General features: G+C 38.4%; 1 protein-coding gene across 1 annotated transcript in view; it reads right to left on the minus strand.

The window, feature by feature from the left end:
* Positions 1–20,545, minus strand: part of TENM1 (teneurin transmembrane protein 1) — a 761,012-nt gene that overhangs the window by 110,709 nt on the left and 629,758 nt on the right. Inside the window, 5 exon segments of the mRNA XM_032701921.1 lie at positions 5,578–5,778; positions 9,079–9,273; positions 10,333–10,434; positions 13,816–14,026; positions 15,480–15,679. Of these exon segments, the coding sequence (XP_032557812.1) occupies positions 5,578–5,778; positions 9,079–9,273; positions 10,333–10,434; positions 13,816–14,026; positions 15,480–15,679 (909 nt within the window).

Raw genomic sequence — 20,545 nt, forward strand, 5'->3', positions numbered from 1 at the left:
AATGGTTTCACCTAATTATTTTTTCAAGTTGCAGTTTTTGATGTTTAATTTTGAAACCTATTTGAGATGTCTTGAACTATATTAATACACTGTATTATGCCTCCATTTCTTTTTGAAGCACTTTACTTTAAAAAATGCAGACTTCTAATGATTTTTAAATTACTCCACTCTGCACATATCAATTTACAACAATTACAACATTTTGCATTTTTCAAAGCACTTCAGTTTTAAAGAGGTTTTATGCTTTACAAGACACCGAAGGAAGAGGCTGCTGATCCATTTTTACCCTTTGTAAAATTACCACCAATCTTGCTAGGAGAGCTTAACCAAAAATAGATATGCTAAATATATACCATCTCCATATAATCATTTTAGGATGAATGTTTTTGTGACTAAGAACTGCCAGTATTCTTTTCCCAATCATAATTAGGTTGCTTCAGTGATATAAATGGATTCAGTGGAATTATGACAAATGTCCTGGAGTAAGGGGACAGAAACTGGCCTACTTTGGCTGAATAGAGTCTAGAGAAATGAATGCAGGACAAGATGTCAGAGGCATCAGCTCTGCCACAGATTTCTCAGTCTATAATATTTCAGTGCTGCAATTAATTAGTGACTCAGGGCTGGATTCTCACCTGAAACACACTGGGATTGCACTGGTGGCATCACTGCAGTTACACTAATTTATGCTAGTTAAGGCTCTGCCCCCCTGAACAACTCTGTCATCCATTTTCTCTTGATATTTAATCTCAAGCCTCCATGTTAAAGTTGTCAATCTGAGAACAGGTTTTTTTGTTCAGTTTGTTGATGTTGCACCTTCAATTATCCAGAGCTTCCCTTCTACCTGACATGAACAGTCAGTACTCACGAGTTTGATTTTTTTCTTTCTGAAAAGCACTGCCTATGTGCCTCAAAGGGAGATGACTCATTAACATCAAGGGATTTTGGATGACAGCTTATAAATAAAGCAACAAAGATGCGCAGACAGAAAGCAGAAAGTTGACTATTCTGAAGTCCTGGTGACATTAAAATAGTGTACTGTCAGTCTTCCATCCTACTGGCTGTGTCACATATGCAGTAAATCACGCCCATACTGCACAGGTCAGCTGAGCTCTGTGTTCAAGGTCTGACTAATAGTGGATTTTCACATACTACCATAACTGGATTCAGCTGGTGTAAAGATGCTGAGACTCTGAAACACTCCAAGGACGACCTTTTCCAGTACAGGTGGTTTTCACAAAACATGTTATATAATCAGTCTCACAGCAAAGCCTGAAATTCCTGTTCTCTATCCACATCTTTTAGAGGCGGGGGGAGACTAAACGAGAATTGGAGTCCAACACCTCGTGCAGTTCTCTTGGGCACATGCACTAAACTGGTAAGGGATAAATGTCTTTGAGCATTTCTGTGTGACTCACACAAGGATGACTGAACTAGGAAAAACTAGAATGGGCATAGTGATAAACAAGATAGTAAGGAACTAGTTTGAACACAGAATACTCACATTTATATTGTGAATATTATCACGGGTTTTTAATTTTCAGTGTTTTACATCAGAGAAGTATTTGTTTTTTCCACAGACTAATTATTAAGAGAGCTAAAATCACTTTTTATTTTTTTTTTTTTTTTTAGTGTAAGCCAAAGCCATTTCAATATTTAAAGATGACCTATTTGCTGTATGGTTGGTGTGACTGTTGAGGCCAACATCCTGGACAATGTGGAACAGTAAGCAGTGCTGGTGCTGTTTCTTTTTGTCTTGGAAAAACTTTGGGAATCCAAGTGGTGGAAAGACAGCTCTTCTCAGAGATGACTGTGGATGTCTGCCTGAGATCAGCTTAGCTTAACCCTAATGGCTCTGCCTCTCTTACTTTTAGGCAAAGTGGACAGAACTCTCCTCATTCCTTGTACAGTCCAAAGAAGACTGCAGAAAGCAGAACAGATAACTATTCAAGGGACAGTTAGTAAAAAACTTAAAGAAATAAAGTTACTGTAGGAAGAAGATGTATATTTCAACATAGACTACACCACAGATAAGGCAGCAAGCAATGTCTGCCTAGGCCATTGCAACTGGAATTATAACAGTGATATCCCAGGTGCACCACTTGAAAGCTACTGGAATAACTCCATGCTGCTTGCATAAAAATTTCTGACATTGGTATAATTTTGAAGCAGTGAAAGCCAAAGCTTGTTTTTGACCTTCAGCATTCAAGCCAGTTGGAAAATTGGCAAAACAGGCTAATCCATCTCTGTCATGGTAAATACATGTCAGTCTATAATAACATAGAACAATTAAAACACTTTGATCTTGTCCATACAACAAACCAAATTTTAGGTACTGACAGAAGGTGCTTTTTTAATTTCTTCTCCTGATGTCGCATATGGCTGTAGAAAAGACACCCATCAATGTTGTTTTGATTGGTGTAGCTAAAAATCTGCCAATATTTTCCGAGTGAAATTCAGTTGATGTTGCCTAAAGAAGGCAGAAGAATCAGAAGCATATTGTCTGTATGTTTGAATGTTAGCTGAGAGGAAGAGCCTTTACAAAGAGGTGCATAAGCAGCAAGGCAAAGCCTGAATGAAAACCATGTCATCTCTGGGAGAGGTAAATTGAAATCTGAGCTAACAAAAGAAAATGACTTTTCATGGAAGTTCAATATTGTAGGGTAGAAAGAGGCCAAATAAGCCTGAAACAGATATCCAGCTAAGAATATTGAAAAGATGGATCTTAACAGAGCTGAATAAAAAGCCATCATAAGTTGTGCCCTACAAGTAGTGCAGGATTAGCATTACTAAGTATCTGAATGACTTTCAAGCCATATTGAGCTGCTTTTATTGAGAACCAATTCAAACACTTCAATGAAAACATATCCTAACAGCTGCTTTGGAGTTCTGCAAGAGGATTTTCTGGCCCTCAAGGGATGGCAACTGGCCAGCAGGAACTCTGGATTTACAAGGAGTATCCCGAAGTGGTGCACTGAAATTAGGTTTTGGCAGTCCACAGGTCAGAGCAGAGATGGGGTGAACATTTGAAAGGACTACAGATAATTTGACAGTCTTTCACCTCACAGAAACACAACTGCAAGACTTTGGACCTATTCAAACTGGGAGCGGAAGGCGCACTTTTTAGCAGAGAGGGTCAGGCATAATTGAAACAATTTACTTAGGACATGGTAGACTATCCTTCATTTTTGGTCTTTGTGTGAACCTTGAATTTGAAAACACTATGAAACTATGAGTGTCAAACAAAAACTGAAGGATGAATTCTTTTTTTTATAATGTTCTACAGAAAATCGAACAGCATGAACAACATGGTCTTTTCAAGCCTCAAAAATCCATTAATGATTCCAGAGCTCAGGCTGGAGCTCCAAATATTGGCAATACTTCAGCATATGCATGGGTCACACAGTGACCATTCATCTCTCTTCCTCCATATCCACACTGATTTTTATCTTTCTTCAGTCTTCCACTTGTGAAATGGAAGTTTGTATTGTCTGAAGAGATAGGGATGGGCAGGTAGGGGAAGGTATCACAGAGATAGCTCATCCCTTTTCAGGTGGGTCACACTGGATCTGGAATACTATATTCAAAAACATTCTGTAACCTTTGTTATTTCCCCCTTTTAAAGTATGCCGAGATACATTCATTTCTATTTACAAAAAACATAGAACTTAAACTAATGTATCCTTTATTTTGAAAGTACATGGAATTTCCTGGGGAACACAGAAAGCCTCAGGACAAGAGTTTGTGTTCTTCAAGGTGATACAGAAAGGCAAATTTTCCCAGCACTGACAATGATGTGGTACAGAGATGGCAGGAAAGTGCAAGGGTTTGAGGCAGGCTGAGAGACTGCTCGTCTATCAGCTGCAAGCTTTCCTTGTTTGATTCCAGATGAGCAGTCTGTGGTTTACCCTTTTCATCCTCTTCATAGTACAGAACCTCATGACTTTTTCCATTCACATATGACAGCTCGTTTATTCTGACCTTGTTACTCCTTTTATGTTTTCTTACTTACTTATTTGATGTTTTCCTTCCTCACTAAAATCAAGCTTTATTTTCAAGATGCACAGCAATCACTGGTCCTAGGAAGAACATCTCAAGCACAAATGAACGTCTATATTTCAGTCCAACACTCAATGTATTGCCAAGACCATCCTGATTCTAGTCTAACACCTATGAAGAAATACATATTTGAAAGGAGAAGTCAGAAGTATCTGGCTATAAAGAGATGACTGCTGGTGGTTGTAAAGCCATCCTTTGATAACTTGGAAGACAGTAGGGATGAAAAGAGCTATTTTCCCTACTAGTTGATGGAGGTAAGGAAAAAGTTGCTTTCTAAAAAATGACCAAAAGAGCTTTGGAGGTTATTTATTAGTTTTTTGGTCCCTTACTTAATATCTAATTGCCCCATGCAGCTAACACAGCAAACCTTTCCAAGATTAACACTGCTTTTTGAGCTACAACAATATTGTATTGGAACAGAATTAGTCTGCATATTTTGTGAGCAAAAAATTAGTACATAGCTAACACCTTTCCTAATTATTTGCTACATTAATGGAAGTGCTACTATACTAACTTTCATGGAATATTTTTAACATATAATAAAATACAGGATCAAAATGAAAGCAACTGGTCTTTTCCTGAAAGCCAATAAAAATTCAATCCTTATCAAAGCAGGTGCCATATCCGACAGTGTCAGACTAAAATTACATGCATTAATTTTGGAGAGTAAAATGAATGCAGGGTCTTTGTAACAAACACTGTGAATTATTAGCATGTCAATATCTTGTTGCTTAAAAATTCATCATGTAGGGGGACATTTTGTAAGTCCCTACTTAAAGATCATAACCATACACTTTAAAAGATCTGAGCGGAAATTTATACTGTTCCAAGTGCTCTTTTGAATGATGATTTCTAAGAAAAACTGGTGACTTGGACCACTGGTTGTATTCCACTGCATTCAGCAAATCTGTCACTTGCATCTATTCTGTACTGGGATGTGCTACTTATCATCTGAGATTTTGGCTTTGTGAGCTCTAAGGGGAAAAAACAGTAGTATGTACATTGGTAATGACACGCTCCATTACAGAGTAAAATGTGCAGAGTGCATTCATTTCAAGAAAACAAAATGTAAATGTACAAAGCACATAGGAAATCCACTTGAACTCTTAATCAAGTTTAGTGGGAATCAAACCTTGATGATCCTCTAAGAAAGAAGAGAATTTTTATCCCAGCATGAGAGAATGGATGGTCACTTTTGTTTAAAGATTTTTTTTACAGAGCTTTCTTACTCATCAGCCATTGCATCTAGAATTTTTTTTTATATACTCCCAATCTCTCTCAGAATTGAGGATTCCCTGATTGCATGAGTCTGATCAGTGCTCAACAACTCAGGTGAGAGTCATGCTTGCTCTAGTGTGTGCCAGGAGGCACTGGCACTCTTATTGGACTACTGTTCTTGCTGTCACACCATCAGGCACACAACATTCTTGTCACAGGAAAGATGCATTTCTTAGCCTTGGCAACTGAAAGCCAGCAGAAAGAACAGGCAATACTGATATAGCAAAGTCTCCAGCATACCTGTAGAGCAGTCTGACCCTGTCCACTGTGGCTCACAGCTGCAGATTCCTGCATCCAGGAGGAAAGTCCCGTGTCCCGAGCACTGCTCCTGGCACACGGGAAGCGAAGTCTCACAGTTCACACCACCCCAGCCTGTGGAGCAGTGACATTCCCCTTGGACACACACACCATGGCCAGAGCACATCGGATCCAAGCAGTCCTCTGGAAAGCAGGGAATATATGACTTAGAGCATAAAACTTGCAACTTCACACTGATTTACTAGTGAAATACACTTGTAAACATTGGGGATTCAGAGCAATTCGGTAATTTTTGTGCAACCTAACTGAAACTCTGTTAACAAATATAGTCTGTGTTAACATCTGCAAAAGTGTAAGCCAAAAACAAGGAAAAAAGCAAGCATGGAGACAGTTAGAGGCCATATAAATCTGCTTGTCATGGATATTGTCTTATTTTTAAAACACAGAGTCCCAGGACAGGTCTATTGGTCTAAGTCTGTGAAGTTTGTGCTTCAGCAGCGGGGTTGGGAAAGAGCTGGAGCAATTAATAACTACTTCTATAATCGTGCTTTGTATTTCTAGTTGGGTATTTGTGCTCTGTGTTTTATTTACATCTGGGAAAAGAAAGATTTATTCTTTCATATTCCTGTGGAAAGCTATCTCTACAGCCGAAAATTTGCTACAAAAAAACGGTCATCCATTAACCTCGAGTAGTGAATTTCTGACTCTATGCTGCAAAACAAAAAATCTCATACACTCATAAAAAGTATGTGCTGGGCAATTGCAGGTAATGAACAGCTTCATAAAAGTCATAACGTACTGATGAACAATTTGCAAACAAAGAGCTAAATTTGTTCTCAATTTGGATTAAACTATTCCTAGTGAAAAATTCAGGAGCTCTGTAGAAGAATTTAAATCGGCTGGTTAGTCCTGTAAGAGCAGCATATTCTTTCACAAAGCCCCAGTACTGTTTTAACAAGACAGGTTTTAAGCAGGAAGCAGCCTGCCTTCTCTGGAGGCTGCAGGAAGGCTGCAGAGCTGAACAGGATCTGTGGGGTCTGAGCATGGGAAACAATTAGCCAGCAGCCCATCCATGTTAGATCACGCTTCAGGCTGACGGTAAAGAGGCACTGTGAAAGTTCTGCTATGTATTTTTCAAGTATCAGCACAAGTACCGTTTTAATAATTAAATTGTAAACTAAACAAACAGTACTCTGTGCTATGGGAATGAAGAGATGCTCTCTGCTACAGGAAGGGAAGGCTAAATACTTCAGACACAGAGATTAATGGCCTCCAGTTTATAGGACCTTTTGACCTAAAAATAAAGAAGTAATGCTTTTTCTTTTGAACTGCTACACCACCAATTCGAGATCTAATTTCAGGATTTATTTTTTTATCTTTTTCAGCCTTCCAGGCTTGTGCATAGCACCATGTAATTCTGAAAGAGGGGAATCAGTGCTTCTGGACAACGCACATCTTGCTAAGCATAGGACAAAAATACATGACAATTTTCTCTCGTCCTGAGACAGCTCTTTATTTTGCTGATATTTTAAAATTAATGGAGGGACTCCATTTTAGGAAAGATAATCTGACAGGACAAATTCAAAGGACTCCCACAGCAATGAATATATGCAGCTACTGGTGCTCCCTGGATAGTACATCTGTTACTATGTCCACTATGTTAACAGTACTGCTAGAAGACTAAAATCATATTTACATACAATAATATAATCTCAATTACTTTGTGACAGAATTATCTCACTACTGCACAAATTATGTTGTACAATACCAACTGAACAGTCATGTCAAGCACACAACGATACAATAAAAACCCACCATACTCGGTTTACACAGGTTTGTTTCACCCACCATATTTCTACATAATTTCACCTTTTTTTTTTTTTAATTTAAACAAGTTGTTTACTATAAAAATCCAGTGTTTTCACACTCTTGGTTTCAATAGCTCTCTGAGTACATTTACGTCAATTTTTTTCCCTAACCATTTTGCAGTGTCACATTATGGCAAGAAACAAAGCAACTAAAACCAGCAGTCAGCCTCTCACCAGCTACAGGTTTGTCAGCAGCATGGCCTCAGTGAGGAAATCTGTGTATTACCTGCTTTTCCCCATTTGGGTTTTCTACTAACAAGTGACTATGTCAGACGTGTTCTCTTGATTGTCCCTTTAAAAACCATTCCAGGTATGTCAGATCCATCAGATCCATCCTGGACATTTTTCTGACTAGAGAATTCAAGCCACATAAAAAGCCTCCTCTGTGTGCTACTCAAAAGAATTACCGAAAATCTATATAGCAGGAAGTACAAAGTATGCTGTCACCAGCTTCAGGCTAAGGGGACTAGTGAAAAATCATCAAATCAGGGCAAGCACGAGGAAGAGTTCTGCTTTCCAAGGCTATGCACAGGGGAATAAAGTCAAAGCTGATGAGCTATCTCAGACATGCTAAGAGGGAAACAACAACTGCTTCTGTCTATACATGAGGGCAGAGACACATCAGAACCAAAACCAGTAAAAATACAGTTACTTGTTCTCATAATTTCCCACTTTTTATTAGCCAAGCCTTAAAGGATGCCAGTTTAGTACCCTGAACACAGGCTCCCAGTAAAAATGACATATGATAACAGAATTACACAATATGCTCTAGTAAACTGAGCCTGTTTGTTGCACTTTTGGCTTTATATTGTCAGAAAAATCTAAGATGTGGCAGAATGAAGAAAGGGAAAAGCTGATTACGATCATCTGATTGCTCTAGAGAACAACCACATCATATTTTGTTTAAATGATCTTCTGACTGCCTTACTCTGAGTTTTTAGCCCAGTAAAAAAGCCTGGGCAGGCTCTCTGATGGTGTGTGCTAAGGGACCGTGGTTACAGGTAGCAAGGAGGGCTGGGGACACCAGCCACCCTTCCTGAAAATAGTATCTGGAGCCTGACAGAAGAAAAGCGGAGATAAAAAAATTAAGACTTGGTCTCACAAGTTTCACAGAAAAAAAAGAAATCCTTGCTTCCTGGGATGTTTTCCAGGAAACTTTCAGAAGATTGAGAATACACTGCTGGCAAAAACTTCCACCCAGTTCTGGTCTTGCTACTGAGCTTCAATGGAGGGGGAGTACAGAAATCATCCGAGAAGTATAGTCCCCTTGGACCAAAAGAGAAACTCAGTATTTCAGAGGATTGCCCATGCTACAAATATTAGATGGTCTTATTAGACAGTGATAAATAATTTTATCCTTCTGAATAAAAATGTGATCAGCCCACTGACTGTTACCGAGACCTGAATACCTTTACCTTCCAAAATGTTCTATTTTAACATTACTTTCTATGAGGCAGTAAAGGAAAGGTAGTTTTGAGCAAAACAGTCAGTACTGCTTCACAGAAAGCAGTACTCACATACTCACATATGTGAGATTTTATTTACCTTGAAACAGGAGTGGAGATTAAAGACAAAAATCAACCCCCCTAGCTACAGAGAAGGAAACTTCACCAACCTTGCTCACAAATCTCTCCTTTGTATCCAGGGACACAGATGCAGACACCCATGATACAAGTACCATGGCCAAAGCAGGTTGGATCAATACACTGCTCTTCTGGAACATCACACTCCGGTCCTTTCCACCCATTTCGACACACACAGTGACCTTTCTCATATTCTCCATTTCCACTGCACAGCACTGGACAGGAATCTGAAGAAGGCAGATTGACCTTTTTAATGTATTTACATACTTACATAGATTAACATTTATTGCATTTATTGTTCTGTAAAATTGCTTTTCCACTCCAGCTCCTCGATCCTCCATTTGGTTCAAGGGTTGTAACAGACTGAAATCTTTGAACTAGGTAGTGCAGCAGTAATACAATGTCCTCATCTCCTCAGTCTGTCTCACTTGTATACCTTAATTTTGACCTGAAATGGGATATCTTAGAAGATAAAAATAATTCTCTCCCCTTGATTTGCCTCTGCAGAAAACTTGCAGTGATGCCTGCTTATGATTTTCAGTAAGTTTAATATTTCTTTCCTGTGTACTGAAGGATGATCCTGCCCTTTTTCTGTCTAAGACTTGATGTTACTGAGGTTTTAACCATTACTAATCTGTATGTAAACCAGCAATGTGGAATCTTAGTTTTACAATCCAGTATCTATTTCTGAGCCAATTGAGGTCTTAAAAAAAAAAAAAATAAAGTCAACCCTACATTTGAGGAGACATTGGAAAAACATGAGAACTTCTGGACATCATATGCAGCAGATGATGGATAATACCGACAGAAATATCTGAAAAAGAAATAAGGTCACTTAACATGTTTTTTGCCTTAAAGCTGGAAAACTGTCTGTAAGCTGCTTTAGGTTTCTTATCTACACCCTATTCAAGTTAAGACCATAGAAGCATTTGATTTACTTATGTTTTCTCCAGAGTGAAACTGCTTGTCACTTTTAAATAACAGAAAACATTATGCAAAGCTAACACACTTAATAAAAAGCGTATTTTACAATTATGGAGAGGATGCAAAGAGGGATGGAGGAACTTATTAACTCTGAAAGTCAGGGAGGGAGAAGTGGTTGATGCATGTTAACTCAAGTACAGCATCAAGAAACTTTCCACATGTGTGCTTATACTGTATCTGCCATCTGGCTGGAAAAAGGAATTTAATCTCCTTTAATCACTTTGAATCTTTGCAAGCCCAGCAGTCACACACCATAATCATGATCCCTGTCATGCACTGTGGGTCAGTTAATATGAGATTACCTTTTGCACAATCAGGACCAAGGAATCCCGGGAAACAGTGGCAGTGCCCTGAGATACATTCTCCGTTCCCATTACAATTAGTAGAGCAGTCATCCAGGATTTCTGTTTATTCAGAAAATTGTGCACAAAGAAAAACAGAAATTGGTTGAATTTGAAATGAATGGCATCTTCACCTCACTCTGCAGGACACATCTCAACATACAAATAGGTGCAGAAGCAGTAAAAAGCCCATTTTCATTCATAGGGAGCATAAAACAAAATTCCTGTTCAAGCAGCTTACAAATATTTATTAGATTTTGTCCTGACAGCTTTGAGATAACAGGTGCATCATTTATATTACACCAAAAAGCTTTTAAAGTAAGTGTTCATGTAAAATTTACCACCATTAAAAGCACTGCAGGATCCTGAGTATTTGCTGAAAAATGTCCACCTTAAACACTTTCTTTTATTGCTGAAGTAATTTGTTTGAAACCTGTTTATAGAGTAAATTGCCTTCTATGGTGTTCATTTGAACCATGTGAATTGAATCCTTTGGAGAAGGGCAGGATTTCCACTTCTATACAATCAGATAAACAAAAAAATAGTCTTGTGTACGGTGATGAAATTCAATGCAATAAAGGACTAAGAACTAGATTTGAAGGAAAAAAACCCACCTTCAGTTCTGATCTTAAACTTGCCTACATTTTATCACACAGCTTTGGATAGTAAGCCACTTAACCTCACACATCTGAGGACAGGCTCATATCTGTACATGGATTAGCAGGTTTTAATTTACACCTGTATTTCCTACAGGAAAGCAGTAGATTCACTGATTAATATAGGGTTTGACTAAAGAATATGAAGTAAATTCAAGCTAAGATGATCCTGCATGGAGCAGGTCACTGTCAGGTCAGCTCTAGGACTGAGGGGCTCTGCAGCCCACGCAGGTGCTGTGCAGGATGGGAGGGGAGGGGACCTGTGACTGTTAAATGCACTAACAGATGGGGGAGGTACCTCTGACTATAGGAAGATGGGAGACAGGACTCCTTTGTCACAAAATAACAACTGTTGAGGAAAAAGAAGAAAACCCAGATCCTTTTTAAGAGTATCTGTCCATAGCAAGTGATTTGGGAGGACAAGCTTTCTCAAGAAAGAGCGTATCATTGGAATATTTAATTTGCTATGCTTTTAAACTCAAACATTGTCAAATGATGCATTATAAGCACATCCTACAACTAATAAACATAAATGAAATAACTGTATTTTGATCTTATTTATGGGCACTTGGACAGATAAGGATTGGTTCCTCTTGAAAATGCCTACTGTTTGCCTACTGCTATTTGGGCTATGGTTTATACTAAAGAAGAGATAGTTGATATTTATCTATTCATCAGATACCCATAACCTGGACACAGATGTCTGTTTCAAAGTCAAAAAACCAGCTCATTTTTAGAGGCAAGTTTTTTCACAGGTATGCTGCTTGTTATTAATTTTTCATACTGCTGTTCATTATCAACTCTTCTCCTGCTCTGTGTGTGCTCTTGCTTGCCTTCTCAGTTTTCTGGAATCACATGGTAAATGATCCCTACATTGACCTGAAATAAAGAATTAATGGTTTGAGAAGTTACTTCCCCTCAGTGCAATGTCCAGTTTGGGCTGCCCTTTATTTAGCTAACAAAACTTGAGGCATGCTACATTTTGTATGCAAATCACCCTCCTCAAGGGAAAGTCTGATCCGAGCTTTAGCTAAAGGGTCAGCAAAATCAGTTTTGTACATAACTAACAGTGAGCATCTTGAAATACTACCCAGCACACACTGATGAGGAGGGCATGACTGGTTCACAGTAGCACACAGCAGAGATGCATCCAAGCTCTTGCTCTAGTCTGAGTGTTTCTGGTCCTGGCTGATTCCTTTGTCAGCAGAGACATAAAATATGACACCAGCCCAGTCAGAAGTAAGGGCAAGAAGTATACTCAAGGATTTTTATTTTTGTTTTTGGAAACCCCCAGAGAGACAGCCAGGAACCGTTTTGCAAAGAAACCCAGGAGAAGTAGATACCCAGGTTATGAAAACAAAATAGCTAGCACTGTTTTCAAATGCATCTGCAATAGATTCTTGCTGCAGCATGAACAGTCTTTTTCCCAAAAATGTCTTCTTGCAGCCATTTTGAAGATGAAATATAAGGATTCCTGCCTGCACTGTGTCTAACATGCTTTCCTCTTTAACACACGGTTTGTTCTGCCTATTGGCCACATAAGGGGATGGACAACTTCCTTTTTACCAACTACAGCAAGAACTAAACTGCAGCAATTAATTTAATTTTTTTTTTTTTTTTTTTTTGAGAGCTTATGCTACTAAATGAAACCCCCCTGTATAAACACTGCTATCTTACAGCAGAAATAAACAAGGGGGCAGGAATTTGGATTCTGATCTGGGCTGGAGTTTGGCCAGGTTTTATAATCTTTGTACAGAATCTGCAACCATGCTTCACAAATCACTTAAATATTATTTTCTCATATGACATTGAATAATGGCATATTTTCTTGCTTGCAAAAGATTCACTTTCCTGAACAGAGCAGATATGAACTTTTATACCAAAACCAGCCATTAAAACTCCATCTCAATTTCTAATTTTCTTTTTCTAGAAGTCCTTCAGAATCTTGTTATTTGAATCATACTGTCCTGCTCTGCAAGGTGTTCACCACAAAGTAAAAATAGTATCCATTTTTTCTGAAGAGCAGATGGCATGTCCATTACTAGTAAAGACATCTTGCTAAACATATGGTAGAACAGGTTAACTAAAGGGTATAGTGGTTAAAGTCTTGCAGCAAACCGAGACTGTCATAAATACAACACTTTACCTAAATTTAAATTCTGAAAAAGCTCTACGTGTGAGGACTGCTCACTCACCTATCTCTGCAAACACTTTTCCACCTATATGTGTTAAAAAGGCAGTAGGAATCTGATATACAATCAGGACACTGCCTCCTGTATTTGCCCTCTGTGTTTCAAACAAAATGGTGCGTTTGAATAACTGGATAAAACCACACAACCAAACCGCAACCAAAATCCACAAAAGCCACCTTTTAGATTTTCTAAGTTCTAACTGACTCAAATACTGGAAATAAAAATTTAAAGCCTGGATAATTTTTGTAGAATTTATGGTTCCCATCTAAGTAGAGAGGGCAGATATAATCTCTTTTATTTTGAACAAGATAACACCAGAAGTTACTCAAGCATTTAAGCTATCACATAAAAATCTTAACACAGAAAAACTTCACACTTAATTAATTTGATAACATCCATCTTTAATATACAAATGTTGCTATTTGTCTAATATTGGCTTAAACATGAAGTTGCTCCACTGAGGTGAATTAAACTAAGCTGAAATAAAACATGTTTAAGACAATACTTAAAAGAATTTGGAACTAAGGTCAATAATTTTCAAATGCATCTTTCCAATGTAATAATCAGAATAACAATTTGACTGTAACTGCTCTTACCAATTGCTGTAGTTAGTACAAACACTTGCTCCACTTTCTTTCCATCATTGTAGAAAGCCATATGCCAAGCTCCTTGATCCATATACTCGATGAAACCTGTCTCTTGCAGTGAAGTTAGGATCAGGTTCCTGGGAGCTTGCTGAGGCTCCTCTGAGTTTTTTGGATCCTGTTTAATTAACTGTTTTCCATCCATCAGTTTTACAAAATCAAACTGAAATAATAATGAGCAAAAATTAACCAGCTAGCAAATATTCATGAATCTACTCTGCATGTCTCCTTCAAACAGGAATAAACAGTTGAAATCTTATGAGGAATTGCCTAAGTATTCACCAATGTGGACAGCAGTTGCATAACCCAGTCTGTTCAGCTTCAGGTTACACATAAAAAGCACTATGGTAGGTCAGAAATCTGGCATCAAAACTTGCTGTTTGCTGTGGCAGCGTAAATTCAGACTTGCTGCACCAAATACAGAACATTTACTCCAAAAATTACATCTCTTTAATGGGAATAATTCCAAGATTCCCAAGCTGTAGTTCCCATGTTATGCAGCTATTCATCTCAAATGCCAAGAACAAATTAAAGGACCTATTGTTCTATACCAGATTTTTAAATCTTTGCCCTTACTATCGATATCATAGATCAAAACCTAAATATACTTTTTATTTATATTTAATTTTATTAATACAAATAAGTATATATTTTTACATGGAAGTTCTTAATACCTAACTGGCTTAATGCTGACAACTTTAAGACCTGTTAACCTCAAAGCATCAGAGATGTAAACCTTTCTATAAATCCCTGTTCAAGAAAAGTTTATATTTCTCTAGGGTTTTTAAGCATTCTGATTTTCAGTAAAGTTCAATGTCAGATCAACTGAGGATCCAGCTCCAATTAAAGTCAATAACTACCAAAAGTGCTTATTTCTAATACCAAAACTCTAGTAAATAATTTCTGAGGTCAGAGTAGATGATCTCCAGAGGACCCTTACATTTTTCCGTTATTCCATGTATGCTTATCACACTCTATGGAGTGTGATCCTGTTATAAGGAAAGATGAAAAATCTATTATCTATAGAAATGACAGCTTCATATGCCAAATACAGTGAGTCTATAAAAAAAAAGTTGCATGTGACCAGCAATATTGCATAAGTAATATTTATTTATTTTAATATTAGCTAGGTTTTCTCCTGCAAAATCCCCAGGAGTAAGCACTCAAAAAACCCCATCATCATCATCTTAGAAACCAGAAAGAGCTTTTTTCTTTGCTATTAACTCTTTATACTGACTATGCAATCTGTTTGTTTTAATGGAGTCAGAAAAAGACTAAAGCATTTTCAGGTGATCTGGCACTTCATCCCACTGCCCTTGCACAGAAGATGCTGAAGCTCTGCAGCAGGACGGTGTGTACCTGTCCAGCCTCCCAGACAGTCACATCCCCGTGGTCACAGCTGCTGACCTGTCTGGTAGGACACTGTTCCTTCCCCCGAGAGGGGATGGTTTGAGCACAGAGCTAGAGCTCAGCAAAATAAAGGCACTACCAGACTGCTTTTTGTGGCTACAGCCAGTCTCTTCCTCCCTCCCTGCTTTGAAAATGTATTGTGAACATTCACATCCGCTGCTGCTTGAAAACGTAAGCATGATAGAAGCAGGATTATTTCAAATTACCTGCGTATGAGTAGGTGGGATGTTTCTTCTGCCATAAATTCCCAGCAGAGAATCCTTCGCCAGTGAGATGTTAAATTTCAGGTACACTGGGTGATGTATAGTAATTTGGAAGCGCCAGAATAAACCAGGGGGGATGGTCTGCATAACTTGTGCTCCAATCTCTACTTCTCCTGTGTCTATGGCCCGGCCCTTCTGAAACACTGATTTTCCAGAAACAAACAAAAGAGTCGGTTGTGTATTCATGGAGATAACAGGTCACAAGGTATAAATGTACCTTAGATATATAATGGAATATAACAAAACCAATTTCTAAACAGAGGGCATTTTGCTGGAATAACTGCTTTTTTTACAGAACATGTTGGAAAATACAAATAAACCTGCATGCAATGTTTCCAACAACAGGTGTCATGGGGCATTTTTGCCCTAGAAATCTTGGAACACTGCACTGAATATGAAAAGGTGGAACTCCTGCTGCATAAACCATGGTCTTTACCTATCAGCTATAGAAACAAAACACATTCAACTGTGAACACACAGAGAGAAGGTAGTGGGACATTTCTCCTCTGACACCTATTTCAGACTGCTGCTGAAGGGGCACTGCATAAGCTACACAAATGGACCCCAGTGAGGACAGAAAATCCATCAAATCCAGTAGTTCAGAGCCTGTGTGCAAAGCCTAGATTTCTATTAATCACCATGCCTAATGGTTTTATTATGGTAGTGATAATCTAGTCCTGGAGAAATAAAGAACATCTGTTCTGGCTTGGTCTTTCTGCATGAAAACGCAATAGGGGCACGAGGACAGGGACAAGCACTCTGAAGAGAAAACTGGCATAATTTCATAATGCTGAACAATAAATTTGCAGACATCTACAATATGTAACTTCACACACGGGTATGAGAGAGCTGAAATAGAAAGGGAAATGGAATGCATAAAGAAGACTTTGCCAAACTAAATTGGAGCTGGCTTGCTTTGCTGGCTTATATCACCAACTTTGTGTTTTTTAATGCCTGTCTGTGATCAGCATCGTGACATGCTGCAAATCACAGACCCAATCCTGCTAACATTTGAGCTAATTCCATTGAAAGGTTTGTAAAACTCTGACATTTCCATCCTTTCTCTCAACTAGAATAAAAGCAGGATTGTATGTGCCATCGGAGGATGAGTCAAGAGAAGATTGAATTCAGCAGCCATCCCCTTTTGTGTTTCATTTCATTCCAGTATCACGGTGAAAAATACTGAGGAGCAAAGTGACTGGACTCTCAGCTTTTACAACAATGCATATAAATTTCTAATCCAACATAATGTACGTGAAATTTTTTAAATCGGCACTGGAAATGAAAACAGCAGCGGCAAAGCCAGGGCCAGCTTTTCCTGAACGTGTTAATAACAAAGACCCTCAGTGGGACCTTACAGAGGCTTTAACTAGCGTAGGAAGTACTTAGCATTCTTAATGAATAGAGATTTAATTTACAAGGCAGGAGCAATTCCCAGGGTACTGGATCTTTCAGCTTTATGGCTGCTTTGTGTCACCAAACCTACAGCAAGAAGCAGGAGCTACCTTTTAACACCTCATCACGTAAAAGCCTCTATTTTTAGTGTACAGAACTTGTAATCTAATACTGTGAAAATACACCCCTTAGTTTGTGAGTTAAAATATTTCCAAATTGCTGCTTTAACAATGTCCAAGGTGAGACTACTCCCCAGTTTGCTTAATGGAAAAAATCTTGAATATTGAGGTTTGAAAAGAGAATTAAACTTTCTACGTTAGACAATCAAAGTGGATCCCTTCCCACTCCAATTCATAAAAGATCCTACTAGGCTTGTGTAAATTTACAAACCTTTTCCTGTATTTCCAGTACTCCAGAGATATTAAATCTTAATGATTCTTTGCAAGCAATTACCTGGGGTTAAGTAAAACACTAAGGAACTTTTTGGAGTTATTGACATATGGTAATTAATGTGAAACAATTACAAGATGATAGAGCTAAGTAAAAAGTCAAGGATACAGTATCATTTTTGAAGTTAATGGCATTATTGGTCGGTGTTCAAGGTCTTTAAAATACAGTAACTGCTTCTTATTTTGTTGAAGTGAAAAGGTCTGCTTTTTTGTTGAAAATAAGAAGCAGTACATCTTTAGTCTGGGTGAATTTTCACTAACTGATGTTATCAAATTATGCTGAATATCATGTTAGTGTTTCTAGGCTCAAAACAACACATCAGACTTTTTCACATTTGGCTGAAAATACCTTTGCTTTAGAAACAATTTTATCTAAACTTTAAAAAACCCAGATGCACTTATATGTCAACTTATCACATGGAAAAGAAGTGCATGCTGCTGTTGATAATGCTAACAGGAAAATCTATATACTATCTACCACTAACTGATAGGATGCAGTTGAAGTATCTCTACCTTTCAAATGCTAATTTTTCAGACAACCACACAGCATGGAAAGGCCACTGTAGAAGCCATGCCTGAAGTGCATGTTTTCATATTCACTGAGCCACTGTGCCTTCTTTACAGAAAAAGAATTTAGCTCTGTTTCTGTGCCTAGTTGAATTAAGTAGGTATTTGGCCGGACAAAAAAGGCATCTGAAGATACACTCTTCACAGACTATCCTCATGTACTTCCTTGCTCTTTCTTGAAAAAGTCAAAAATAAGCTTTTAAAATTACAGTGCTGCAATACAATTCTGCTCTTGTTCTAAGAGCATTTTTCTTATGACAAAGTATCATTTAATTATCTATATTCAATTCCTTGTACAGTTCCCAGTATTGCCAACTGGTATTAATTCTCTATTCTTTCTAAGCACACTTTCCTTGGAAGTCTAAAACAGAAGATAGATTTCTATTCACAGGTTTCTCTTGGCTTCAAGAAAGAAAAACTCCAAACAGCGTGGTGCCAATTACCTTCACAAGAACATACCCGTATGCTGATTATTACTGATCCTGAAACAATCAATCTCCTTGTACTCCCCTGGTAAATACCAGCATCAATACGATGTCTGACTTTTTAATCACATTACTACATATTAAAATGTTAACTCATAGCCGTGGGTCAGTGTGTTATAAAGTGACTTCTTGAAGAAATCTGACTTGCTGGTTTGCAAACCTGATTTTCATTAAAAGATTAGTTAAAATATATGCTTTCAACTCTGGAGAAGCCTTCTGTACTGCTGCATTGAGTTGGGAAAATGGGAGGCCACAGTATCTGACAACAGTTATTTATCCCTGTGAAATCACATCAGAGGCTTTAAGTTTACAGGCAAAGCATCAACTTTTGGTGGTATCCTGCTGTAGGGAAAGCAGTTGCCTGTTTCCAAAAGCTGCCTTTCACCGCATCCACAGGGAAATTTTTTTATGAGGACTGGGAATAAAATTACTGTTATATATTAAAAGTGACAGAAAGAAATCAAATGAGCAAAAATTAGCCAGAGACAGACTATACATGTACTAATTCCACATGATTTTTCCTGTGTTTTTCCCAGTGCATACTTCTTGCTAAAATACACTCTGGATTCCGTGTTACTCACAAAAGGTGAAAGAGGACAACAGTTTAGCTATATTGATGACTGACCTGAAACTGCTGGATAAGCCCTCAATGAAATGGCTCTGCTATCACAGACCTCTACTCTTCAGTGTTGTGGGGGAGTTGTGTAGCTACACTAGACATTGGGATTCCCTGGGGCAAGGCAGGTGGTTTGGGTTTTTACCTACTAGATCGAGTCTCTATTGACTCACACACATATCCTTTTCTCTGTTTTCAAACAACTAATTTTTTAAGGTTTTTGATCTTTTTTTCTGTACATCCTCCTTTGGAAGCCAAATGCTTTGGAAAAATGTTTATTAATTCTGTAATATATTGACAAAAAGATTTAATGCAGTTGAGAAGAACTATTTGAGATATTTTCCATGGTTCACCAGGACAAAAATATAAAAGTGTATAAAACATTGACTGCAATTCACTACCAATCCATTCTAAGGGACAAAATAATGGATAACACCGTCATTGTCTCCTTACATACATTTCTATTGCACATTTATCTAATATGATGTCTATCCAGTTGTGCCACACTGATTTGCAAGACTATTGATGTGTAATGCAATCTTCCTCCTGGAGGGACTGGTACAACAATGTCCCACTTTGTTGTATATTTTCAGTCATAAATCTTACCTGAAACACACAAAATCAGATCCCTGCTCCGCTCTAAAATTTGAAAGCTCTGGAAATCTCACATCATTGCAGAGCAATCAGTACAATTTTACCTTCCACTTTACAACTGGAAAGATTAGGTTTCATATTCTACTTGCATTCAGTTTTTCTGATCTAATCTGATTTATGCGCTTTTTCTGAGTATCATAAAAAGAAATGGGAGGGCCACCTGCTTCTTATGGTCAGAAAGCATCGTCACTGTGGTGAATGAAGCATGGGCCAGAGCCTGTGACTAATACTGGAGCAGGTGATCTTACAACATTAAATGACGGGACTTGGGAGGAAGGAACTGCACATCTCAGACAGTCCACTCTGTTTCATCCTCCTGGTTGCACTGTCCACTCCTTTCCTATCCCAGCTCTGGCACTTCTTTGCCCCTTCAAGAGGTCTGGTTCAGCCACTTCCATGGCACAAGATCACCTGCATTCTCTAACAAAGCCGTTTTCTGCTGCCACAGGGAACTGATGTGTCTCGGTCATACATGAGACAATCCCTGCAGTGGGCACAGGGATGTATGGAGCCACAGAGGGAGGTGGGAGGGCAGAGCAGGGCTGTGCCCCTGGCAGCAGGGAGCTGCCAGACTGGCTCAGGCGTTCTGTGAAGCCGTGGTAGATTCCTGTGAGCTGATTCACTGTGACTGGTTCAGCTGGGATGTGACAGGATGCTGTATTTTAGCTTACGCCTTCAAGAACTGGATGACTTGAAAAGCATTAAGATTTCTACCCCTCTACACATTCTGACCTGTCAGTACAAAGGGTTTCACTTTGCCTGAGATTGACTTTGGTCTGCAAGACAGGCATAGCATGAAGACCTCTGCACAAGTGGGAGCAAGGCAAATATGGTCTCCCCTCC

This window comes from Chiroxiphia lanceolata, chromosome 14 (assembly GCF_009829145.1).
Source record: "Chiroxiphia lanceolata isolate bChiLan1 chromosome 14, bChiLan1.pri, whole genome shotgun sequence".
Taxonomy (NCBI): domain Eukaryota; kingdom Metazoa; phylum Chordata; class Aves; order Passeriformes; family Pipridae; genus Chiroxiphia; species Chiroxiphia lanceolata.